Source organism: Desmodus rotundus, chromosome 6 (genome assembly GCF_022682495.2).
Source record: "Desmodus rotundus isolate HL8 chromosome 6, HLdesRot8A.1, whole genome shotgun sequence".
Lineage (NCBI taxonomy): Eukaryota > Metazoa > Chordata > Mammalia > Chiroptera > Phyllostomidae > Desmodus > Desmodus rotundus.
In genome coordinates this window covers 44554174-44581367 of record NC_071392.1, presented here as the reverse complement: position 1 = coordinate 44581367, position 27194 = coordinate 44554174, and the positions used below count along the sequence as shown (strand labels likewise).

General features: G+C 39.2%; 1 protein-coding gene across 2 annotated transcripts in view; it reads left to right on the top strand.

The window, feature by feature from the left end:
• FBXL13 (F-box and leucine rich repeat protein 13) overlaps positions 1-27194 on the top strand; it is a 287440-nt gene that overhangs the window by 207289 nt on the left and 52957 nt on the right. For both annotated transcript variants that reach the window (XM_045193852.3, XM_024558073.4), the window contains 2 exons: positions 7745-7864; positions 8839-8965. In XM_045193852.3, coding sequence (XP_045049787.2) covers positions 7745-7864; positions 8839-8965 — 247 coding nt within the window. The remainder of the gene's footprint in view (positions 1-7744; positions 7865-8838; positions 8966-27194) is intronic.

Here is a 27194-nt window from a genome sequence, read left to right as displayed (position 1 = left end):
TTATTTATTTTTAGACAGAGGGGATGGAAAGGAGAAAGAAAGTGAGAAAAACACAATGTGTGGTTGCCTCTTGTGTGCCCCCTATTGGGGACCTGGCCCACAACCCAGGCATGTGCCCTGACTGGGAATCGAACCTGCAATCCTTTGGTTCACAGGCCGGTGCTCAATCCACTGAGCCACACCAGCCAGGGCATCAGTAGTCTTAAGTAAGATATTTCTGCCCGTTTATTCTTCTGAATAAAATTTAGAATTATTTCATCAATTTTCAGGAAAAATTCTATTGAGATATTAATGAAAATTGTGTTAAATATATAAATTAATTTTGTAAAATATAGTTTTATAGTACATGATTTTCTCTTTATCCAAGAATTAGTTATTAAGGATGTATTCAAGTTTCCAAGAAGTTTCTATCTAATTGTCATTTGGTTATTGGTTTTTAAAAAATATTTTTTAGAGCGAGGAAAGGAGAGAAAAAGAGAGGGAGAGAAACATCAATGTGTGAGAGAAACATCAATTGGCTGCCTCTTGCAAGGACTCAGCTGGGAACCTGGTCCACAACCCAGGCATATGCCATGATTGGGAACTGAACCAGTGACCTTTTGGTTCGCAGGCTGGCACTGAACCCACTGAGCCACACCAGCCAGGGCCATTTTGTCATTAATTTTTAGTTTTATGACATCATAATACAAAATTATGGTCTGCACCAATTTCAGCCTTTGGGAATTGAGACTTTTTTACTTAGGGGTCAGGGTAGTGGAGAAGAGGATGGTTGTGTTGTTTAGCAAGTTAATATTATAAAGTATTACATGGAATTTAAGTTACATTAATTATATTACTAAAATTTTTATGTCCCTTTTCTGTTTGTCAAAAGCTGCGTCTAACAAAATTGTATCTTAATTACACTCCTTTTGAATTTCTAATTACTTTTGCTTTACTTTGTATTTATGCTATATTATGTATTGCATAAAAGTTCATAACTAAAATTACTAAAACAAATTAGGCTCACCTTGGATTTCTCCTTCGTAATAGAAAATATATTTATAATGGATATTTATGGTATTTTTGTTTATATTTTTATATAATATATATGTTTGCTCATTCTGTTGCAGAGGAGAAATCCAAGGCCAGTCTGATTTTTATTTGACAACACACACACATGCACACACATATGTTTTCATATTGCTACATACACCATTTTGCTCTGCACAATTTCAAGAGGGAATGATCCCAAGATTCTATGCTCAATCATATTAACTTCATTGGGAGTGGTACCTTTAATCAATATAAAATTATCCTGTTGATTTTATTTAATACTTTTTTTATCATAGTATTTGGACTCAATGTAAAATTGCCACACCATATTAATTTTATGTACATTTGCTTAATACAACTTTGCAATTTCTTTTGATTTTGTTGTCATTTTATTTTAAATGTGTTTCTTATAGACTACTTATAATTTAGACTTCATTTGTTCAACCAGTTTGAGAATCTCTGTCTTTTAATAGGGAATATTTTCAACTTATTTATAGTTATTATTATATATATTTGGTTTTCTTTTGCATCTATGTGTTCTATTTGTACTTTTTAAAACATTTTTTGTTTTTATTTGTTTTCTCCTTTTTAATGTATGGATTATATTTTACTATTTATTTTTAAATCTTATCTTTCAGTTACAGTTCACAATATTATTTTAATATTTTGTATTAGTTTCAGGAAACAGTATAGTGGCTAGACAATCATACTTTACAAAGTGTTGCCCCTGGTATTTCCAGTGATGCACCTGGTGTTATCAAACAAAAGTGGGGTACGGCCGCCCACCATTACCCACAGGCAAATTTTGGAGACAGATGTTGGTAGGGAAGGAAAGAGGTCTTTTTAAAAATGTTGCACAATTTGGGAGTTCAGAGGACTTCCTGTCTCCAGACTCATTTCTTCCCCAAAACACAAACAAAACAAAGGACCAAAGCCCAAAACAATATCCAGAATTCCTGCTCCATCTTTATCTGTCCTTTGGAGGCCAAGGCTGCTGAGTGGGTTGTGGTCTGGTTTTGGGCTTTCTCCTGGAGTCTGTGTGTGTTGTTAGAGCTGCTGATCACCGCACAGCTTCCAGGACCGGCCAGATCGCTCACATGCTCTGGCTAGCACATCTGCCAGGTGGATCCAAGAGTAAGATAGCACGTTTCTCCCTCCCCTTAGTTTAAATCTCCCAGCCCAAACTTCTGCGTGCTCTTGAAGGGTTTGGCACCTCTAGCCAATCCTGTCCTTCTCCCAGGCTAGACTGACAGGACAGCACCTCCTCCTGCTGCCAGGTTGAGTCATTGACTGCCTCTACAGTCAAGACAGCTATGTCCTCTGGTCCCACTCCCCACGGGGGTTGGTGGGGGGCGGGAGAAGGGAGTAGGAAGGCTTTTCCATTAGCCAATCTCACTGGCTTTTCACATGCTCAGCACAATGACTTCTTCCAGTGCTGCATCTTTGCCTGGGCATGAGGTAATCTGTCCTTATGAAACATAGCTAGCTTGGTTACTGGGCCAATGTGATGCTGCCCCTGCCTCTGGTGTTTTCTTCCCTTGGCCCCTCCCCTCTGCTCCCACTCTATTTCCGGTCAGGTTACCCTAGCACCACTGGCACCAGCCATAGTTATTACAATATTTTTTACTATACCCCCATGACTATGTTGTAACTACCAATTTGTACTTCTTAGATGTTTTGCTATTTAAAAAACTTTTATTTATCTCCAACTATTACTTCATTTTTATTTTTGTCTCTTAAGAATCTTCTTTAAAGATTGAACCCTAAATTCACTATTTTCTGTATCTCTCATTTATTTTTAATTATTTAATCTTCTATATTCCAAAGGAGCTTGTAAAATATACTTTTTAATTACTAATTCAATTTTCAAAAGGTGAATTTTGCCTTTGATACCTTGTTTCAGTTATTATTACTGAATTTTTAATTTCCTTGCTTTCTGTCCTTATCTCAGGTAGTCATCTTTTCATCTCAAAATGCATCTTAGACAATCTTTATTTTATTTCAGCCCGGTCACTCTTTATTAATTCTGACTCCTCCTTCACATAGTTCAATATGTTCTAATATATTTCTTATATTTTTTAAATTGTATTTTATTGATTATGCTATTACAGTTGTCCCAATTTTTTTCCCCACTCCCCCCCCCACCCCAGCACCCTCTACTCCCTCAGGCAATCTCCTCATTGGTCATGCCCATAGGTCATGTGTATAAGTTCTTTGGCTACTCCATTTCCTATACTGTACTTTACATCTCCATGGCTATTCTATAACTACCTATTTATATTTGTTAATCCCCTCACCTCCTCACCCATTCCCCCACCTCCCCCTCCCATCTGGCAACCATCAAAATGCTCTCAGTATCCATGATTCTGTCTCTGTTCTTGTTTGCTTAGTTTGTTTTTTAGATTCAGTGGTTGATTTGTATTTTTGCTATTTTATTGTTCATAGTTTTGACCTTCTTTTTCTTAAATAAGCCCCTTTAACATTTCATATAATAATGGTTTAGTGATGATGAACTCCTTTAGTTTTTTCTTGTCTGGGAAGCTCTTTATCTGCCCTTTGATTCTAAATGATTGCTTTGCTGGGTAGAGCAATCTTGGCTGTAGGTCCCTGCTTTTCATGACTCGGAATATGTCTTGACAATCCTGCTTAGCCTGCAAAGTTTCTTTGAAAAATCAGCTGACGGTCTTATGGGAACTCCCCTGTAGGTAACTAACTTCTTTCCTCTTGCTTTTAAGATTCTCTCTTTATCTTTAACCTTTAGCACTTTAATTTTGATGTGTCTTGAAGTGGGCCTCTTTGTATCCATCTTGTTTGGGACTCTCTATGCTTCCTGGAGTTGCATGTCTGTTTCCTTCACCAAATTAGGGAAGTTTTCTTTCATTATTTTTTTTTCAAATAGCCTTCCAATTTCTTGCTTTTTATCTTCTCCTTCTGGCACCCCTATGGGGTGAATGTTGGACCTCTTAAAGCTGTCCCAGAGGCTGCTTATACTATCCTCTTTTGGATTCTTTTTTCTTCTTGTTGCTCTAAATGGTTACTTTTTTTGCTTCCTTATGTACCAAATCATTGATCTGAGTCTTGCTTCATCCACTCTACCGTTGTTTCCCTGTAAATTGTTCTTTGTTTCAATTAGTGTGTCCTTTGTTTCTGACTGGATCTTTTTTAAGCTGCTGAAGTTCTCACTAATTTCCTTGAGCATCCTTATAACCAGTGTTTTGAACTCTGCATCTGATAGATTGCTTTTCTCCATTTCATCTGGCTCTTTTTCTGGAGTTTTGATCTGTCCTTTCATTTGGGCCATGTTTCTTTGTTTACGCATTTTGGCAGCATCCCTGTGTTTGTTTCTATGTGTTAGGTAGAGCTTCTTTGACTCCATGTTTTGGTAGTGTTGCCTAATGTTGTAGATGTCCTGTAGGTCCAGTGGCAGAGCCTCCCCTATCACCCAACTGGGTAGTTGAGGTGTACCCTTTGTGTGGGCTGGGTACACCCTCCTCTTGTAGTTGAGCCTTGGTTGCTGTAGGCAGATCAATGGAAGGGATTTACCTAGGCCAGTCAGTTGCAAGGATTGGCTATGACCACTTACTACCAACCTCTGCCCTTTGTGGAGGATCAGCTATGTAGGGGCAGGGTAGTGCTTCTCCCACATGGTCTATAGCTGTCCACTGAGTATGCTGGCCCTGGGGTTTCCCAGGTAATGCAGGCCAAAGTCAGCCCCCTCCAGTGTTTTGCCTGGGGCCATCATGCCTGAGCTGTAAACCAATCTGAGACTGCAGCTACTTGTGCTGAGCTTGGAGATTCCTAGGTGAAGCCAAGCAGTGACTCTAGGCCAGCTGCTGCCAGTGCTGGGCCTGGGGCTCACTGAGGCCAGCTGTTGCTTTTTGATAGGATTTAAGAAGATGGGAAGCCTGAGCCAAGACTCGCCATTCATATGGAAAAGCAGCTTGTGTGGGCCTGGAAGTTGGGTGGGGCAGAGTATGTGGGAATCTCCAAGGTGGGTCAAACAGTGTTAGCCAGGTTGATGGAGTCTCAGTTATGGCACCAGCTTGCCAGCCAGCTCTGTGGGAGGACAGTTTAAAAAGGGACAATGGCTTCTGCTCTCCTTGATGCCAGACGCTTCAGCTTTTCTCTGTATACCAGAGGCACCTTTCTACCTGCTGCCCAGTGCTGGAGTTCAGAGGGAGTGAGTCTGAGTAGATGAGTCCATGTGTGGGTTCTTTAGGAGGAACTGCTTGGGGCTCCAGAAGCTTCTTCCACTGACTGAATCCCCACTGGTTTTTCCAGCCAGAAGTTGTGGGGACTTCATCTTCCTGGCACTGGAACTCTTGGCTGGGGGGCCTTGTGTGACTCTGGGACTCCTTGCTCCCAAGATATCCCTCCCAAATTTTTACCCACCATGCATTGGTGACTGACCAGCCCATTCCACATCTATGCCCCTCCTTCCAGTCTCAATGGATGTGGTTTCTTTAATTCTGTAGTTGTCAGACTTCCATTCAACTCCATTTCTGATGGTTCTGTTTGATGGTTGTTCTATATTTTAGTTGTAATTTAGATGTGCTTGTGCGAAGTGGTGAGCCATGTCTGTCTATGCCACCATCTTGACTGGAAGTTCAAGGTTGTAACTTTAATGATCTTCAGCATTTATTTCTTTTTAAACCTATAATCACATGATTGCCATAATTCTTTGTCTCCTCAGCCCAATCCCACTGTACAGATGACAGATTGAAGTTTAGTAAGGGGAACAGCTGGCTTTTCTGAGAAGTGGCAGAGGGATGTGTCTCAATATGTTTTAATATTTTTGCATTTTCTTTTTAAAATCATTTTCAGAGGTATACTTTCTCAACTCTTACAAATCCCACTCTGTGTTTTGTTTACTTGTTAGTGAAAATATCTCTCTGCAAATACCCCAGCTCTGGTGTTTGCCAATACACAAGTTGATCAGTTGCATGTGGACCCTCATCCTTTCTGTGTCCTTCCCATTCCCCCACCTACAGGCCCTTTACTGCTTTCCCAGGGGATGGTGGTGTCCCTTTCTCATATTATAGATGAAAGTGAGTAGATGGGCACAGCAGGCATCTACTTACTATGACCCATTCAGCTGAATCAGGATCATCATCTGCTTGTACATACTGTTCAATTCTCTGAAAATCTGATCAAATGAATGAAAGATGTCAGCAATCAGTACATATTGCTCCTGAGGCTCTTCTCATTTATATACCCACCTGTAGAATTGTTGTGTGGGAAAGCCATCTCACTTAGGATGCAGTCTGTCATCTCCAATTCTGCTTTATTTCCTGAAATGCTTTTTTGGAAGGAATTGGTGGTCTCCAAACTGAATTAAAGATAAAGATCCCAGTAGAAAACAAGGAACTGGTGGGCCAAAGAGACCTTCAACCATTTATAAAGCAGGATACACCATTGGGGAATGGCCCTGAACACAGGTGTCTCTGATTAGGGAGAGAGTGTGGAACACTGAGATCAAGGTCTTCCTCCAGGTTTTCTCTACTTTAGAAGGAAAGGATCTGTAGGTCACTGATTGGGCTTCTAGTCCAACTAAATTGACCTTTTATTTAGTGGAAATTCCTTTAAGATTCTGGCAGTAGTGTGATTATTAGTCTCCTAAGTTTCTCTTTTTCTTTTGCAGGAGATTCCATTATGGACTGCTTAACTTGATCACATTTTAACCCAAGAGAAAAACAATCTTAAGAACCATTTATTTTTATAGAGGGGAAGGAAGGGAGGAAGGGAGGGAGAGAAACATCAATGTGTGGTTGCCTCTTGAGTGTCCCTTACTGAGGACCTGGCTCTCAACCCAGACATGTGTCCTGACTGAGAATCAAATCAGCAACCCTTTGGTTTGCAGGTTGGCACTTGATCCACTTGAGTGCCACAGCAGCAAGTCGTCTGTCTTCTTAATAATTATTATAATAATGTCACTTAAGTGAACAAATGAGTAAGAATAGCATTTTAATTAAAATTTTCCCCATTACTATCAATTCTTTGGGCTGGCCAAAAAGTCTGTTTAGTTTTTTCCATAAAATAAAAGGCAAATCTACTTTATTGATTTGGATATTTTGAGTATGTTGGCTATCTTTCTCATGGTATGACATTGATTGTCCTCAATTAAAGTCTCAATTTGATTGCTATCAACTTCAACTGGTCTACTAGACTATGGAGCATCATCTAGCAAAAAATGTCCAACACAAAACTTTGCAAACTACTTTTGACATCTTCAATTATCACAGTACCTTTCCATACACTACAAATTTTTTTTTGCATTTCAGTTGTGTTTTTACCTTTCTTGAAATAATAAGGCATAATATGCCAAAATATTGCTTATTTCTTTCCATCTTTAATATATAAGTGGCTACACAAAAATTCACCAATTTTGATGTTATTTTTTAAATACACACCGATATGACAGCTGTCACAAAACAATCTCACAAAATTGTTTCAAATGAAGTTAAAGACAGCTAAGTACTATGAGAGCCATCTTGCAGAAAAACCAAATGAACTTTTTGGCTAACCCAATACTTTTTATTATTAAACTAAAAGCCATATGATCAAATTTGAATTTAAAATGTTGATGAAATACCACTATAAGATTTTTTCTTGATGTTTTGGAACATATGGATGTACTATCTACTATTTAAATAGTGTTCTATGTACTTACATATCAAACCATGTGTAAAGCTTTTTTCACTCTTTCCTACAGAATCGGTGATACGGGACTAAAGTACTTTCTTGATGGTCCTGCGAGCACAAGGATAAGAGAGCTAAACTTAAGTAACTGTATCCAGCTGGGTGATGCCTCTATTGTGAAACTACCAGAGTGGTATGAAAAAACAATAATATTTTACATCGTATCATTAGTAGTTGTATACTTGCTAATAGGAGAGATCAGAGATAGAACTTCAAAGCCATTTGGAAAACATCAGGAATCCTAGAAGCTGGCCTAATACTCAGTGAAATTTAAAAAAGACATTGGAGTCAGAGATTAAGTTAATCTTTTGATTGCATATGAGATGTTTCTTATTAACTTCACCTTAGAGAAAGTTTTTTAAAAGATTTTATTTAGTTATTTTTAGAGAGGGAGGTAAGGAGGCAGAAAGAGAGAGAGAAACATCACTCAGTTGCCTCTTGTAGGTGACATGAGGATTCCTGTAGGTGAGGAAGGATTGAACCCGAACCCCATGTGCCCTGACTGGGAATTGAAATGGTGACCTTTCACTTTGTGTGACAATGCCCAACCAGCTGAGCCACACTGGTCAGGGCAGAGAAAGTTTTTAACAGAATCGTTCATGAAGTTATGAATATCTAGGCATGAGTGACTTCCCTATACTTTTCAAGAATATTATCTCTATGTAAACCTTTACTCAGCATTTCCTAAGGGGTGTTCTAGCTGGTGGGATTGTTCTTGATTCTTCTTACTTGTCAAAGGCCTTGTGTAGACCAAAGGTCAAGCCCAATGCCTGTAGCAAACTTGTAAGGGGTAAGTGAGAAACAACTTTGTACTTTTTGTGGTCATTCACTGTATTATTTACATGACACATATGTTATATATGTCTTCTTATTATAGTTGCAATGTAAAATGAAATCACAGAAAGAATGTCTTATATAATAATCCACCTCCCTTCCATCCAATTTTGTAATATCAAATTATTTTCCACTTTTAAACTTACTTTTATGTTGAGAAAAGGAAAACTCTTGCTTCAATACCATTTGCTTTTCCAGATAGTTTTTATGTGAAGAAAGTTACTGACAGTATAATTAAAGCTAAAGTTAATTTTTTATGCTGCTTTCTTTCAGCTGCCCTCACTTAAACTACTTGAGTTTACGAAATTGTAAACATGTGACTGACGGAGGAATTGAATCTATCATAAACATTTTCTCCTTGATATCAGTAGATCTCTCTGGAACAAGTATCTCTAATGAGGTAAAAAAAATGTTCAAAAATAGTTATGACCATTTTGTAAACAATGGACAGAAAAACAATTCTTTTTATTTCTTAAACTATTAGATGACAAAAGGCAAATTTAGGAATATTATTCCTGGAACAGTGAGTGATAGGTGAGGTTATTGGTAAATAAATCATGATCTTGTTTCTCTGTTTAAAAAATGGCAAAATACAATATTGCAAGGAAGAGTGTTACATTATAGATCTGAAATTTGTTTCATAATGGTAGTTGGTCTGTGTGAAAATACTATATTTTACATGTTACATATGTTTTTTGTGGATTGCACATTCTACAATATAAGACCACCTGAGTACATTGAGATCTAAGTCTAGTTCAAAACAGAAGTCTAGAAATGGCCTCATCAAATCTACAAAAGCATACATTGTAAGGAACTCAATTCCTGCCAGCTGCTGTTGCTACTCATTGGAGTTGAAACTCAGATCACATCCATCCTATCACCGCAGCACTACCCCATTCACTAATCAAATGGAAGATGAGCCCAGAAATGAACCATGTTTCTGAAAGACTAGCAGGCTGTAGTTAGAGAAGTAATATACTGGCTGCTATTGCAAATCAGTGTATCTGGAGGGACATAGGAAGACACCAGAGGGAAGGTTCTCCCTCCAGCTGCTTGCTAATCCCTATTAATCCCTTAAAGTCATCAAATGTCACCTGTCTATGAGGCCTCTGAGAAGCCCTACCTAGCAGACAAGCAACTACTCCTCGTGCATCTCCAGCCCCAGTGCCTCTTTTAACATGACCTCTTTCTCTTGGTGTCTTGCTGCACTGTTGACGTCTGTGTGATGTGTTCATCTTCCCCCACCATTCAGTGGGCTCTTTTAGATGAAGGCCTCTGTCTGTCCCCTAGTTTAGACTTTTTTCTTTCTTTATCTAAGAGTGAATTTAGATTCAGCTTCAACTCTGCTGGTGGTATGAGAGTGGGGTTGGGGGGTATTTATATGCAGCCAATTCATCATGGCGGAGTCAAGTCTTAACTTCTCAACGTTGTCTTCTGTGTAAGCTGGAATCCACAGAGATCTCTGAGGGTCCTTCTGGTCTTTGGTTTCGTATCTAGATAGATCCTTATGTGTCTTCCTTGTCCCAGCACCAAGGCCCCTTCAATTCTTCAGTCTCCCTGGTTACATGTGTTTTGTTTTGGGTTCCTCCGGGTCATGCTGGGGCATGGGGACTCTGTGAGACTGCCTTAGGTCCGTAGTCTAGACATCTCATGAAGACATTTTCCTGCTCCCAGGGTGTATTTGCCCTCAGGCCCATGCCTCACCTCTCTCACTCTGCTAAAGAGTGGCTGACTCAAGTGGATTCTAGCTGGGTTTGGCTCAAGAGGCATTTGTGAGCAATTGAAGGGTCAGAAGGAAGACACCAGGATTTTCTTTCACTTTTCTTTGCATCATCATTAGCAGCTACATTTCCTTTACAATTGACTATCTGGTCAGGTGTATTGTGGTACCAGCTTCCCTGGGTAACATTGGCCCTAGACTCCAATAACACCTTCTTTCCCCATTGTCCTTCCAGTACAGGGTTAATAGTGGCTTCCTGCTGCTGCTAATATCTACATTGTGTCATTATGCCCTCCGCTTCTCAGTTTCTCTACCATTTGTGTAGCCAGCTCCCTGTCACAATTTAATTTCCTTGGTTTTCAATAGAGTTGCTTCTGTTTTCCTCATTAGATCTTAGCTGATAAATGATGAGCACAAGAAAACTCTGATGCCTTGTTGGCTTTTCACAACCCTACTCGGAAAGATGGGTTTGGTTCCCATTTACTTACATCCCTGAATCTATCAGGAGGTTTAACTTTCTCTCCAGGTGAATAGAACCCAGGGGGGTCCAGAAGAGGGCCCTGGGTGGGGATCCTCTAGCATCTCATTCTTTTGTTTCCCTCTGACTCTCCTCCCCCCACTTTTTCCCCTCCCTTTCTCTCTTCCTCCCTTCTCTTCTCCTTCCCCCTCAGCACCTCCCCCCTCAACTCTTCTTTGCTCTTCTTCTTTTCTCTTGGCACAGATTCCATATCTAATCTGGGGGTGGAAAAAATGTTGCAACTGATTATATGGTTTTTAAAAATGTTATGCCCCAACTCATTCAGAGTTTAGGATTTGAAGCTTAAAGGCCTTAAAAGTTTAAAGAGAAAGAATTATTTTCTCCTGTGTTCTATAAAAACCATTCCCTGACACATACAAATAGAATGCCCAGCTGTTGTCTGAAGGGTCACAGGGTAACAAGAAATAGAGGACCTAAGCACATTATAAGATATATTAAAATATAATGCTACCATAGGCCTGTAGTGTTTGGTGGACATTTGTTGTATGAAGGGTGTGAGGGTTAAATGCTCTTAGTTTTTAGCTTTTGGGGACAAGTCAGTTTTTATTTTCAAAGACCATATGTTAAAATTTTATCTACTGAGGACGAGCTCAAACTTAAAAAATAGATACAAGTCCCACTCACTGTTTTCATTCTCTTGTAAAGAATAGTCACAATCTGAGAAAGCAGTAAATGCACATCGTTGGGGAAGAGTGCTAGTTGTTTTCTGCTAAAAGATTGAAAAATAAGTCTTTTGAAGGTTGTTGTTTTCTTCCTCCAAATCAGTAAAACTGTGGTCTAAAAGGCAAATGATTGACAATACAGTACCTCAACAGCTGTGGAAGCTGACCTCTCCCAGTCAAATTAAAACAAATCAGCCCAGATGCCACCTTGGGCAGCTGAACACCAAGCCTGGATTGCAGGTCTATTGAAGTGCAAATCTAACTGCAGACTTGATATTTGAGAGTTAATCTCTGAAATGTTACAGATATTTACCAGAGATTGAATGTAACAATCTGTCCCAATTGTTCCTTCTGGAAAAAAAATTTTGTTTTTTAATAATTATTTTCACTCTCAATTCTTTTCAATAATGAGTTTTCAGTTAGAATCACACTACTCATTTAGTTAAAAAATATTTATTTTGTGCTCACTGCTAGGGATGCTAGAATGAACAAAACATGGCTCTTCTTAGTGCTTACATTCTGGTAGAAGACAGGCCTGGGGCAAATGACTACAAAGACTGATGGATGTGGGAGACAACTTGGCTCAGAGAGTCAGGAAAGACCTGACATTTTCCAAGAGAAGGAGAATAGGTATAGGATGAACCCCTCCCCCTCCAAAAGGGCCTGAACCAAGAGACAGAAGTTTAAAAGGATGGTGGTATCTAGGAAGTCTGCAGCTTCAGGTATGGCTTGGTTGTGACGAGTGTGGTGAGAGACAATGTTTGAGAGGTAGGCAAGGGTCATGTCATGAGGGGCCAAAAAGCCACATTGAGGAATTTGTTCTCTGCCCTTTTAGCAATGAAAGGACATTCAGTAGTGTCAGACATGGTCAGATTGACATATTTAAAAGATTATTCTGTTTGCTGGAGGAACATGGGAATAACAAATGAAATAGTGAGCAATTATGAAGCAGAACTCCAGGTGAAAAGTTCTGAGAGTTGGCATTAGGGCTAGAACCAGGGAAATGGCTTGAGCAAAGTCAGCAGATTTGAGAGACATCTGGAAGGAAGAATCAACAGGAGATAGAAATAGAATGAATGAATAACTTCCTGTCGATAATAACCTTAAACGTAAATGGATTAAATGCTCCAATCAAAAGACATAGAATAGCTGAAAGGATAAGAAAACATGACCCACACATATGCTGCCTACAAGAGACCCATCTCAGGACAAAAGACTTATACAGACTGAAAGTGAAGGGCTGGAAACAAATTTTCCAAGCAAACGGACAGTAAAAAAAAGCAGGGGTAGCAATACTCATATCAGACAAAATAGACTTCCAAAGAAGGGCCATAAAGAGAGACCCAGAAGGTCACTTCATAATACTCAAAGGAAGAATCCACCAAGAAGACATAAACATTGTAAATATATATGCACCCAACATAGGAGCACCCAAATACATTAAGAAAATCTTGGAGGATTTCAAGAAAGATATTGACAGCAACACAATTATAGTAGGGGACTTTCACACCCCACAATCAAAAATGGACAGGTCTTCCAAACAAAATATCAACAAAGGTATTGTGTCACTTAACAATACCCTACAGGAAATGGACTTAACTGATATATACAGAGCTTTTCATCCCAAAGAAGCAAAATACACGTTCTTTTCAAGTGTCCATGGAACTTTTTCAAAGATAGACCACATGATAGAACACAAAGCAAGCCTCAACAAATTCTAGAAAATTGAAATCATATCAAGCATCTTCTCTGACCACAAGGGTCTGAAACTAGAAACCAAACCAAAGGAAAAAACCCAAAACACTCAAAATCATGGAGACTGAATAACATGCTATTAAACAATGAATGGGTCAAGAACGAGATTAGGGAAGAAATCAAAAACTTCCTGGAAACAAATGAAAACGAACTCACAACAACCCAAAACCTATGGGACACAGCAAAGGCAGTCCTGAGAGGGAAGTTCATAGCAATACAGGCCTACCTTAAGAAGATAGAAACAGTTCAAACAAACAACCTAACCCTACGCCTATAAGAACTGGAGGAACAACAACAAAGACAGCCCAGAGCAAGCAGAAGGAAGGAAATAACCAAGATCAGAGCAGAACTAAATGACATAGAGACTAAAAGCACAATTCTAAGGATCAATGAATCCAGGAGCTGGTTCTTTGAAAAGATAAACAAAATTGGCAAGCCTTTAAGTAGGCTCATCAAGAAAAAAAGAAAGAGGATCCAAATAAATACAATAAGAAATGAAAGAGGAGAGATTACAACTGATACCACAGAAATACAAAGGATTGTAAGAAATTACTACGAAGAACTGTATGCCAAGAAATTTGAAAACCTAGGTGAAAGGGACACATTTCTAGAAAAATATAATCTTCCAAAACTGACTGAAGAAGAAGCAGAAAACCTGAACAGACCAATAACAGCAGAGGAAATTGAAGCAGTCATCAAAAAACTCCCAACACACAAAAGCCCTGGACCAGATGATTTTACAGAAGAATTCTACAAAGCATTTAAGGAAGAGCTAACCCCTATCCTCCACAGACTATTCGAACAAATCCAAACTGATGGAAGACTCCCAAACTCTTTTTATGAAGCCAGCAGCATCCTAATCCCAAAACCAGACAAAGACACAACGAAGAAAGAAAACTTCAGGCCAATATCGCTGATGAACATAGATGCTAAAATTCTCAACAAAATATTGGCAAACCGCATCCAACAATACATTAAAAATATCATCCACCATGACCAAGTGGGATTCATCCCAGGGATGCAAGGATGGTACAATATTCGCAAATCAATAAACATAATACATCACATCAACAACAGCAAAGACAAAAATCACATGATCATATCAATAGATGCAGAAAAAGTATTTCATAAGGTACAGCACCCATTTCTGATAAAACCACTCAGCAAAGTGGGAATAGAGGGAGCATTCCTCAACATAATAAAGGCCATATATGAGAGACCTACAGCCAACATCATACTCAATGGACAAAAACTTAGAGCTTTCCCACTAAGATAAGGAACAAGACAAGGATGCCCTCTCTCACCACTCCTATTCAACATAGTATTGGAAGTCCTAGCCACAGCAATCAGACAAGAAAAAGCAATAAAAGGCATCCAAATTGGAAAGGAGGAACCGAAACTGTCCTCGTTTGCAGATGACATGATAGTGTACACGGAAAATCCTATAGACTCCACCAAAAAACTACTCGACCTAATAAATGAATTTGGCAAAACAGCTGGATACAAAGTCAATACTCAGAAATCAAAGGCATTCCTGTACACCAGCAACGAAACTGCAGAAACAGAAATCAGGAAAAAAATCCCATTTGATATAGCAACAAGAAAAATCAAGTACCTAGGAATCAACCTAACCAAGGAGGTAAAAGACCTGTACTCAGAAAACTACACAACATTGAAGAAAGAAATTAAGGAAGACATAAACAAATGGAAGCATGTACCATGCTCATGGATTGGAAGAATTAACATCACCCAAATGTCCATACTACCCAAAGCAATTTATAAATTCAATGCAATCCCTATTAGAGTACCCATGACATATTTCACAGATATAGAACAAACATTTCAGAAATTCATATGGAACCATAAACGACCCCGAATAGCTGCAGCAATTTTGAGGAAGAAGAACAAAGCAGGAGGGATCACAATACCTGATATCAAACTGTATTACAAGGCCACTGTAATCAAAACAGCCTGGTACTGGCATAAAAACAGGCACATAGACCAATGGAACAGAACAGAGAGCCCAGAAATAAACCCAAGTCGTTACGTTCAATTAATATTTGACAAAGGAGGCAGGAGCATAAAATGGAGCAAAAATAGCCTCTTCAACAAATGGTGTTGGGAGATCTGGACAACTACGTGCAAAAAAATGAAACTCGATCACCACCTTACGCCATACACGAAAATAAACTCAAGATGGATAAAAGACTTAAATATAAGTCGTACCACCATAAAAGTCCTTGAGGAAAACATTGGCAGGAAAATCTCAGACATTCCATGCAGCAACATCCTCACAGACATGTCCCCTAAAGCAAGGGACATAAAGGAAAGAATAAACAAATGGGACCTCATCAAAATAAAAAGCTTCTGCAAGGCTAAAGAAAACAGCACCAAATTACAAAGAGAACCAACAGTATGGGAAAACATATTTGCCAATGATACCTCAGACAAGGGCCTGATCTCCAAAATATATAAAGAACTCACACGACTCCACTCCAGGAAGACAAACAACCCAATTAAAAAATGGGCAAAGGACTTGAACAGACACTTCTCCAAGGAAGACATACAGAGGGCCCAGAGACATAGGAAAAGATGCTCAGCATCACTAGCCATCAGAGAGATGCAAATTAAAACCACAATGAGGTACCATCTCACACCAGTCAGAGTGGCCAGCATAAACAAATCCACAAACAAATGTTGGAGAGGATGTGGAGAAAAGGGAACCCTCGTGCACTGTTGGTGGGAATGCAGACTGGTGAGGCCACTGTGGAAAACAGTATGGAATTTCCTCAGAAAACTAAAAATGGAACTGCCCTTTGACCCAGCAATTCCGCTGCTGGGATTATACCCTAAGAACCCTGCAACACCAATCCAAAAGAACCTGTGCACCCCAATGTTCATAGCAGCACAATTTACAATAGCCAAGTACTGGAAGCAACCTAAGTGCCCATCAGCAAACGAGTGGATCCAAAAACTATGGTATATTTACACAATGGAATTCTACACAGCGGAGAGAATGAAGGAGCTTATACCCTTTGCAACAGCATGGATGAAACTGGAGAGCATTATGCTAAGTGAAATAAGCCAGGCGGTGAGGGACAGATACCATATGATCTCACCTTTAACTGGAACATAATCAACAAAGGAAAAGAGCAAGCAAAATACAACCAGAGACATTGAGGGGGGGAACAGTCTAGCAGTGGCCAGGGGGTAGTGGGGTGGGGACAGTGGGAAGAGGGGATTGCAGGAGCTATTATAAAGGACACATGGACAAAATCGGGGGGGATGGTGGGGGTGGGGGAGGGAGGTGGGTTCAGCTGGGGTTGGGGGGAGGTAAGGGGAGAAAAGGCATACAACTGTAATTGAATAACAATAAAAAATAAATTAAAAAAAAGAAATAGAATGAATGTTGGAGTAAAGACAAGAGGGACAGAATCAAGGATGATAACAGTATTTGGCTTAAGCATCTGTGTAAATGGTGATGTCACTTACTAACCTGTGTGCCTGCCACAGTGGGGGGAACAGGTTTGCTGCAGGTTGGCCATGTTTAGTTTGAGTCAGCCTGCTAGATAATTTTATAGAGAGGTAGAGGGCTCAGGAAATAAGCAGGAAAATCATTGCAATTCCCTCCTCAGAGGGACAACAGCTTTTTAGGTTTCCAGAGGGCGTAGGGGTGTTGTTACATTCTGAAAATCATGAAAATGCATAAAGTTAATTAGCAAAGACAAAAATACAGATATTTAGAAATCTGGAAATATTTTATTTTATTTATTTATTCATTTATCCTCATCTGAGTGTATTGTTTTTTCATTGCTTTGAGAGAGACAGAGAGAGAGATGTGAGAGAGAATCATTAATTGGTTGCCTCACATATGTGCCCCAAATGAGGATCAAACCCATAAACTAGGTATGCGCCCTGATCCCAGACAGAACCTGTATCCTTTTGGTTTATGGGACAATGCTCCAACCTACCGAGCCACACTGGCCAGGGCAGAAATCTAGAAAGGTTTTAACTGACAAAGCTAATGTAAATGGGGAAAACAAAGAGAACACAGTTATTTCAAAATGTACAAACTTCTCATAATAATTTATTGTCCTCAGTCATTCCTTTGTAGAAAATAGTGACTAATGTAGTACATCATGCATAAACAAAAGTTAGTAGTTATCCAATAAGCACAGTTTAAGGAGATAGGAAATATGTCAGTTTTCCTCTTCTAATATAAAGAGGACAGGTGTATAAGTGAGGGAAATAAATTACTAATGTGATAGTATCTTAAACTATCTTTAAAAGTCTTTACTCTTCTATAGCTTTTCTTAATGTCTAATTAAATGGGATGTCAGTTATTCTCCTCCTACTCCAGAGGACTGTTTGAATATGAGGTTATATCTCCACTTATAATGGAATATGTTTTCCACAAGTCAGAAGAATTATCATTTACTAAAGACCACAGGATCCACAATCAGGGCAGTTCAATCCGTTGCATAAGTTGCCTTAGTCACCGCCATATTTGTTGTTTAAAGGAAAAATGAGTCAGAGCACTGTTTCAGACAGTGTGCTTAGACAGTGGTTTAAGAAGATTTTCATTTGCCTGATTTTCAAATTTTTTCACAATGAGTATTAGATCTTGAGTGCCCATTATGTAGGCAAATTCCTGGAGTCTCCTCACCAGGATGTGAGGTCCATGAAAGCTGAGACTTTGTTTTATTCACTGCTGTGTTCCCAGAACCCTAGGGAGTAATAGATAAATATTCATTGAATGAAGGAACAAATGCTGAGCTGTAGGGTTATCAAATGTGAATAAGACCTGTTCTCTACAGCCCAATTTAGAAGGGTAAGTAAGAGTAATTTAAATATGTTGTGGCATATATGATGATAGAGGAAGCAGAGGAATGGATCTTCACTCAGCCAGCCAAAGACAAAAACATGAAAATGCATGCTTGTTCAAGGAACTTTATGTAGCTTACTACTAGTAAGGTACTAGTGTACTACTAGTGTACTACTAGTATGTATGGGTTGGCCAAAAAGTTCATTTGGTTTTTTCCATACAATGACTCTCATAGTGCTTAGTTGTCTCTAACTTCGTTTGAAGCAATCTGTTATATTGTTTTGTGACAGCTGTCATATCAGCATGCATTTTAAAATACATCAAAATTGGTGATTTTTTGTGTAGCCATTTTAATATTGAAGATGGAAGAAAATAAGTAACATTTTGGCATATTATGCATTATTATGTCAAGGAAGATAAAAATACAACTGAAATGCAAAAAAAAAAAAAAGATTTGTGCAGTGTATGGAGAAAGTGCTGTGACTGTTTGAACCTGTCAAAAGTGGTTTGCAAACTTTTGTGCTGGAACTTTTTTGCTAGACAATGCTCCATGGTCGGGCAGACCAGTTGAAGTTGATAGTGATCAAATCGAGACATTAATTGAGAACAATCAACGTCATACCACACAGGAGATAGTTGACATACTCAAAATATCCAAATCAATATAGTTATTGGTGAAAATGAAAAATGTGTCTTTTATTTTATGGAAAAAATCATGCAGACTTTTTGGCCAACCCAATTCCATGAAAAGGAGATGGGACTGAGGGAATTTTGTGCTATCTGAAAAGCTTGGACTTGAACCAATGAATGTGGAGCAGGACTTGGTAGGGTAGTCACAGTTATACTCAGTCTCTTATTTAATATAGATTATTTGGGTTGTTCTCTAGGGGATAGATTAGAGGGAAAAAAGACTAGAGGCAGGGAGACCAGTGGTGGGTGTTTTAGTAGTTTAAAAAAAAAGAGATGATGAATTCTTGAACAGGGTCAGAGGACAGAACTAGCATGGAAAGAAGATATTCAAGAATACCTAGGGAGTAAAACAGAAATGATTTGGTGATTTGTTACAAAAGTTAAGGACCTAGAGGAGGGGTGGGGGTGTTGGAGAATGATTCCAAAAATATGACTTTGGGTGGATGAAAATCCTACCTCAGAAAGGGTAATGTAAGAAAAATAACAGATTTTGAGGGAAAGGTGACTTCAATTCTATCAGACTGACTTAGAATGTGTGGCATATTCAGGTCAAAGTCTTGGGAGAGAGATCCTTAAAGGATTTAGATGTGGGAGGCATTAGCATGGAGGTGTGAAGGTGGCCAAGATCTTCAGAGAGAGTGTGGGGGGTGAGGCGCAATGTGCACCCAGGAAGAACAAATAGAATATCAATATTTAAGGAGTGGGAAGAAGATAATGAATCTGTAAAGGATACTAAAGAAAGAAGGTGAAAAGGTCATAAGAACCAGGTGAGTGTAGTCATGTGTGGAGTTTTGAGGGAATAACCAACAGTATCTAACAGAACAGAGAAATTAAAACAGGGAAAGACCAACATTTGAAAGAACATTTACCATTAATTAAACAGATCCCTGCTTTACCCTTCTGATAACATACATCTCTTGCCCATGTTTCCTTCATTCCCTTTCCTCCAGCTCCACTGCCACATTTTAGATCCTCAAACAAGCCAAATTCTTTCCTACTTGAGGACCTTTGCACACATGTACCTTTGGCCTGAGATGCTTGTCCTTCTATTCTTCAGGTGCCTGGGTAGGCAGATGCTTAGTGAGTAACCACTGATGATGATGCCAGTAGCTAAAGCATCCTGACATAAGCTAATAGTGCCTTTTAAGATATTTTTGACACTATTCTAATCTATCTATAATAAACATTTGCCCTGCTGTCATAATTATCAGAAAATCACACTTTTCAATCTATACCATTTCAAGGCAATAGCAAAAGGTTTTTATTTCACTTATGCATTTTTTCTTTAAGTAAACATAAATCACATGATGACAACAATGTCTCTATGTATGTTCCCCCCAAATAAGCATTCTTTAGTTCCCAGTGTACTGTAATCTTATCTCTGTGAAATTATAGCATAGTTCCCTAGAAAAGTATTATCTAGGGGCAGGAGCATAAAATGGAGTAAGAATAGCCTCTTCAACAAATGGTGTTGGGAGATCTGGACAGCTATGTGCAAAAAAACGAAATTCAACCACCACCTTACACCATACACAAAAACAGACTCAAGTTGGAGGAAAATATTTAAATATAAGTTGTGGTACTTTTATAAATAAAAGTCCTACAGGAGAACATAGGCAGAAAAATCTCAGATACTCCATGCAGCAATATTTTCACTGACATGTGCCCTAGAGCAAGGGACATAAAGGAAAGAATAAACAAATGAGACTTCATCAAATTAAAAAGATTCTGCAAAGCTAAAGAAAACATCAATAAAATGAAAAGGGAACTAACCATATGGGAAAGTATATTTGCCAATGATATCTTGGACAAGAATTTGATCTCCAAAATACATAAAGAACCCACACAACTCCACACCAGGAAGACAAAAAACCCAATTAAAAAATGGGGAAAAGACTTGAAGAGACACTTCTCCAAGGAAGACATACAGAAGGCCCTGAGACATATGAAAAGCAATTCCCAGTGTCAGTAGCCATCAGATATATGCAAATTAAAACCACAATGAGATACCACTTCACACTGGTCAGAACGGCCATCATAAACAAATCAACAAACAACAAGTGCTGACAAGGTTATGGAGAAAAGGGAACCTTAGTACACTGTTGGTGGGAGTGCAGACTGGTGCAGCCACTGTGGAAAACAGTATGGAGTTTCCTCAAAAATCTAAAAATGGAACTGCCTTTTGACCTGGCAACTCCACTTCTGGGATTATATCCTAAGAATCCTGAAACACCAATTCAAAAGAACCTAAGCACTCCTGTGTTGATAGCAGCACAATTTATAATAGCCAAGTGCTGGAAGCAGCCTAAGTGCCCATCAGTAAATGAGTGGGTCAAAAAACTGTGGTACATTTACACAATGGAATACTATGCAGCAGAAAGAAAGAAGGAGCTCCTACCCTTCACAAGAGCGTGGATGGCTTTGGAGAGCATTATGCTAAGTGAAATAAGCCAGATGGTGAAAGACAAATACCATATGATCTCACGAATAAGTGGAACCTAATCAACAAGACAAGTGAACAAAATATAACCAAAAACATGGAAATGAAGAACAAACTGACAATAACTACAGGGGAGGGGGGGAAGAGAGGAAAGAAGGGGAAGGATCAAGGAACATGTATAAGGAACCATGGACAAAGACAACAGGGGTGGAAAAGATTGAAGGTGGGAGATGGAGGTGGGTAGGGTGGGGAGAGTAATGGAGGAAAATGAGGACAACTATAATTGAACAACAATTTTAAAAAAGAAAGATGTTAGCTAGATAGATTGGCTCACATAATAATGGCTCTTGAATTATTAATTGCACACAAATAATTTAAAAACTGAATTGCAAAAAAAACCCCTTTTAATTGAAGATTGGCATGTGGTATCCATATTAATTTTAATTTATATGTTCTAAAGTCATGTAGTTTCAGATATTTCTAGCAAAAATTTCTCTCTATGACTAAATAATATACTGTAAGATAGACCTCAATATGGTGGCATTAGGTAAACAAAGCTCACCTCGCATAATCACATAAAAATTACAAACAAATTCTAGAACAATCATTATTCAGAACTGGCAGAAATTGAGTTGAATAGAAGTGTGACAACTATGGAATTAAAGAAACCACATCCATCTAGATTCGTAGCAGGGGCAGAGAGGCAGAATGGGCTGGTCCCACATCAACAAATGGTGGATAAAAATTTGGGAGGGATGTCTAGGGAACAAGGAGTCCCAGCCCCACACCAGGGCCCCAAGCCCAGGGTTCCAGTGCCAGGAAGATAAGTCCCCATAACTTCTAGCTGCAAAAACCAGCAGAGATTGAGTCTGTAGGAGAAACTTCTGGAGTCCCAAGCAGTTCCTCTAAAGAATCCACACATGTAATTATTCAGATTCATTCCCTCTAAGCTCCAGCACCAGGTAGCAGCTTGAGAGGTACCAGTGGCACACAGGGACAAAATGAAGTGGCTGGAATCAAGGCGAGAACTGGGGGACAGCTTTCTCCCAGACAGAAAGGCAGGCAGAGCCACAGAGCCAGCAGGGTGTAACATCTGACACTCGGTCAACATGGCTGATACTGTTTGCCGTGCCCTGGGGATCCCCTGAGACACCCTCCCACCCAACTTATAGCTGTTAATAGTAGCTTTTTCATATGAATGGCTGGCCTTGGCTCATGCTTTACAACTTCCTAAATCTTTCAAACAAGCAACAGCTGGCCTCAGTGAGCACCAAGACCAGCACTAGAAGTAGCCAGCCTTGATTCACAGCATGGGAATCTCCAAGCTCAGCACAAGGAGCAGCCATCTCAGATTGCTTTATAGCTCATGCAGGGTGGTTCCAGGCTAAACACAGATGGGGGCTGACCTTGGCCTGCACCACCTGGGAAACCCCAGAGCCTGCACACCCAGTAGACAGCTACAGACCACAGCAGAGCACCACCACCCTGCCCCTGCACAGCTGATTCTTCATGGGGGGCTAAGGTTGATGGTAAGGTCAAGGCAATCTTGACAACTGACTGGCCTGGGTAAATCCCTCTCATTGATCAGCCAACAGCAACCAAGACTCAACTACAAGAGGAGGGTGTACTCAGCCCACACAAAGGGTGCACCTTGAATATCCAGCTTAGGTGATAGGGGAGACTTTGCCACTGGACCCTACAGGACACCTACTATATTAGGCCATGATACTAACACAGGGAATCATAGCAGCTCTATCTAATATATAGAAACAAACACACAGAGGCTGCCAAAATGAGGAGACAAAGGAGCATGGCCCAAATGAAAGAAGAGATCAAAACTCCAGAAAGAAGAACTAAACAAAATAGAAATAAGCAATCTATCTGATGCAAAGTTCAAAACACTGGTTTTAAGGCTGCTCAGGGAACTTAGTGAGGACCTCAAAAGCATAAAAGATATCCACTCAGAAATGAAAAATACACTAACTGAAATAAAGAACAATTTACAGGAAACAACAGTAGAGTGGATGAAGCTGAGAATCAAATCAATGATTTGGAACATAAGGAAGAAAAGAACAACCAATCAGAACAACAAGAAGAAAAAGGAATCCAAAAAAAGGAGGATAGTGTAAGGATCCTCTGGGACAACTTCAAGAGGTCCAATATTCACATCATAGGGGTGCCAAAAGGAGAAGAGAAAGAGGAAGAAATTGGAAACTTATTTGAAAAAATAATAAAAGAAAACCTCCCTAATCTGGAGAAGGTAACAGACATACAAGTCCAGGAAGCATACAGTCCCAATCAAGTTGGACCCAAACAGGACCACACCAAGATACATCATAATTAAAATGCCAAAGCTTAAATATAAAGAGATAATCTTAAAAGCAGCAAGAAATAAGGAGACAGTTACCTACAGTGGAGTTCCCAAAAGACTGTCAGCTGATTTCTCAAAAGAAACTTTGCAGGCAAAAGGTGGCTTGCAAGAAGTATTCCAAGTGGTGAAAAATGAGGACCTACAACCAAAATTACTCTATACAGCAAAGCTATCATTCAGAACAGAAGGGCAGATAAAGTGCTTCCCAGAAAAAGTAATCTTGGGAATTCATTAATACCAAGCCATTATTACATGAAATGTTAAAGGGACTTATTTAAGAAAAAGAAGATCAAAACTAGGAACACTTAAATGACAACAAACTCACAACTGTCAATAACTGAATCTAAAAAACAAAAACAAACTAAACAAACAACCAGAACAGGAACAGGATCATAAATATGGAGATCATTTGATGGGTTATCAGCTGGGAGGGGGAAGGGGGAAAACAGGTGAAAAGGTGCAGGGATTAAGAAGTATAATTGGTAGGTACAAAATAGACAAGGGATGTTAAGAATAGTATAGGAAATGGAGAAGCTGAAGAACTTATACACACAACCTGTGGACATAAACTAAAGGGGAGGGGATGATTGCTGGAGTGAAGGGGGGTATCTGTGGAGGGGTGCAAAGGGGGAAATTAGGACAACTATAATAGCATAATCAATAAAATATACTTAAAAGAAAGGAAAAAAGTAAAAGAGGGATCTACAGCCAAGATGACTCCATCCAGCAAATATATCATTTAGAATTGAAGGGAAGATAAAGCGCTTCCCAGACAAGAAAAAACTGAAGGAGTTCATCATCACCAAACCATTATTCTTTAAAATTTTAAAGGGACTTATTTAAGATAAATAAGAAGTTCAAAACTATGAGCAATAAAATGGCAGTAAATGCATCAACAACTAAATCTAAAAACAAACTAAGCAAACAAGAAGAACAGAGATAGAATCATGGATATGGAGAGCATTTTGATGGTTGCCAGATGGGAGGGGGTGTATGGGACTGGGTGAAGAAGTGAGGAGATTAAGAAATACAAATAGGTAGTTACAGAATAGCCATGGGGATGTAAAAAGTACAGTATAGGAAATGGAGCAGCCAAAGAACTTACATGCATGACCCAGGGACATGAACAATGGTGTGGGGATTGCCTGAGGGAGTAGGGGGTACTAGTTGGAGGGGGGGAAAGGGGGAAAAATGGGACAACTGTAATAGCATAATCAATAAAATATAATTAAAAAAGGAAGAGAAAACCAGTGTGAGAACTTTAACCATAGTTAGTGTAGTCTAAATATCTCTTTATTCTGTTACCTTTCCTCCCCTCCATCTCTGCTGCCCCTGCCATTCAGGGACTATTTCTTCTTACTAACCTCTGTTGCCTTAAATACCACTGTCCTCAGCTCCATTCTCTACTTGCTGCAGTATGATCTTCCAACATGCATATCTGAGCTTCTCACATTTTTGCTCAGATTTCTTCAGGAGCCCCACATTGATTACACTATAAAGTCTAAATGATCTAATGTGAAGGACCAAGTTCTTCCTGAGATGGCCCCTGCCTACTTTTACAGCCTAACTTCCAGTTGATTCCCATCTTTCATCTTCAGCTCCAGAGATGCAGAACTGACCCTCTTCTATCTCCTCAAACATGTCATGCTCTCCTTGCCTTCCCATCTCTGCAAGTTATTCCCTCTGTCTGAAACAACCCCTCCCCGATCCCTTGAGTTTCAGGTGTGTGAAACTGTGCTGGAATTCCTGGGCAGGCTTAAGATTTCCCTGTCCTGTGTTTCTACTGTTCTTTATAATGCCTTCACTAAAACAATCAGCTGATTACATTTTAATATTTCTTCCAAGCCTATCTCTCTATAGCACTGTGAGCTTCTTGAGGGCAAAGGCTGGATCGTCCCGCCTTTGGGATGCTTAGTGTGACACCTAAAATGCAATAGAAATATAAAATACTTGATCGGTGCATCAGTGAGTGAGGGAATGAGTGGATCTGGTACCATTTCCTTTCTCTTAACCAAACACAGCTTCTTTAAATCCCACATTTTCTCAGCTACGCTCTGAGCTGGAGTGGGAGTGCTTACAGCTGCATGTCTTAGTCTGATACACTTTCAAGAGACCACCCATCTGCATGGAACACACACATACAAATAAAGCCTGAGGTTCAGTGAAGCAAAACCTCTGAAGCAGGAAACATATGAAATCACTTGGGATTCAAGAAATAGAAAGAATTGGAGTTAAAAGGAAGCAGGGTAACTCAGAGACAAATGGAGTTGCACATAACAAGAAGTCTGCCCTATTGTACTTTTTCATATGAAGCCGGACCTCTCCTTAGTCCTTTCTAGGCCCTTCTCCCCAGTCAGTGGCTTTATGTGAATCTGCTGGTCCCATAAGTAGCAATAGTGGTTTTCCTCACAGAGGTTTCTGTCAGTTGTCTCCTGTTTCCAACAAAATGCATACCAAAAACATTGAAAAAGGAAATGACCAACTTAACTTGTCACGTCCTTCAAGGAGATTCTTTGGTGGCATAAGCCTCCTCTCAACCTCCACCAGGTAGGAGGCAAACAGTCTCAAGGCGAGTTGCTCTATTTTCATATAGCAGAGACACTGATTTTCCTTCCCTCCATACACATATAAAAGATCTATTTCTGTGTGTGGACCAAAGCCTGCTTTCCTCTTTTAGATGTGTATGTCGTTAAATTAGGCCAGAGAGGTAGATACATTAAAAACAAAACATGACTACAAAATTCATACTAACAATCAAATAAGTAGAAATAAATAAAAATAACTGAGAAGAAAAGGTAAATTATTTTATAAAATTGTAATTGCTAACCAGAGTATAAAAGGGAAAATCATTTTTGAGTTTAAGATACATTTTCAAGGACATTATACAAGACAGTGTTACCAGTGATTTTAGACAGGGAAACTGTTAATTGAGATAAAACATATTTCCAAGTATAAATTTTGTTCTTTATTCATGAAATAATGTAGTAGTCAGCACCAAACAGAGCAAATCTTTCAAAAAGGAACATACAAAATATAAACACTGATTCACATAATTACAAAAGGGAGTAGATTCCAAGCAAGAATTTTGAAAGTATGCCAACAAGATAAAATTTGGTCCATTAAAAACAGATAATTTTACAGACTACTCATTCATTCACAAATATTCATTGTCAGCTGTGTGTGAAACACCATGTTAGGTTCTGGGAGTACTAAATTTATAGCCGTAGTACTGGCCTCTAGGTACAGTGTAGAACTGAAAGAACAACAACAGTAGTAGTAGCACTACATGGTCAAAGATCACTAAAAGCCTAAGTGCAGAGTGTGGGTTCACATCCTGGCTGGTGCCAGCACACTATGAGAACTGCTCTGTGCCTCTATTTCCCTCTCTTTGGAAGAGTGATTATAATATTACTTTTCTCAGTGTTGTAAGAATTAAATAAGATAATGAATGTAAACTGCTTAATATAATGCCTGACACATGGTAAGCATTCAATACATCTTAGCAATGATTAATTCGCACTATGGAATAATAAGGCATATTTGCTGTGATAGAGATTTGTGCATCTTGGCACACACGCTACATCTTGGCAGAACGGAGGAGTTGGAAAGTGAGTGCTATGTCTCTGTG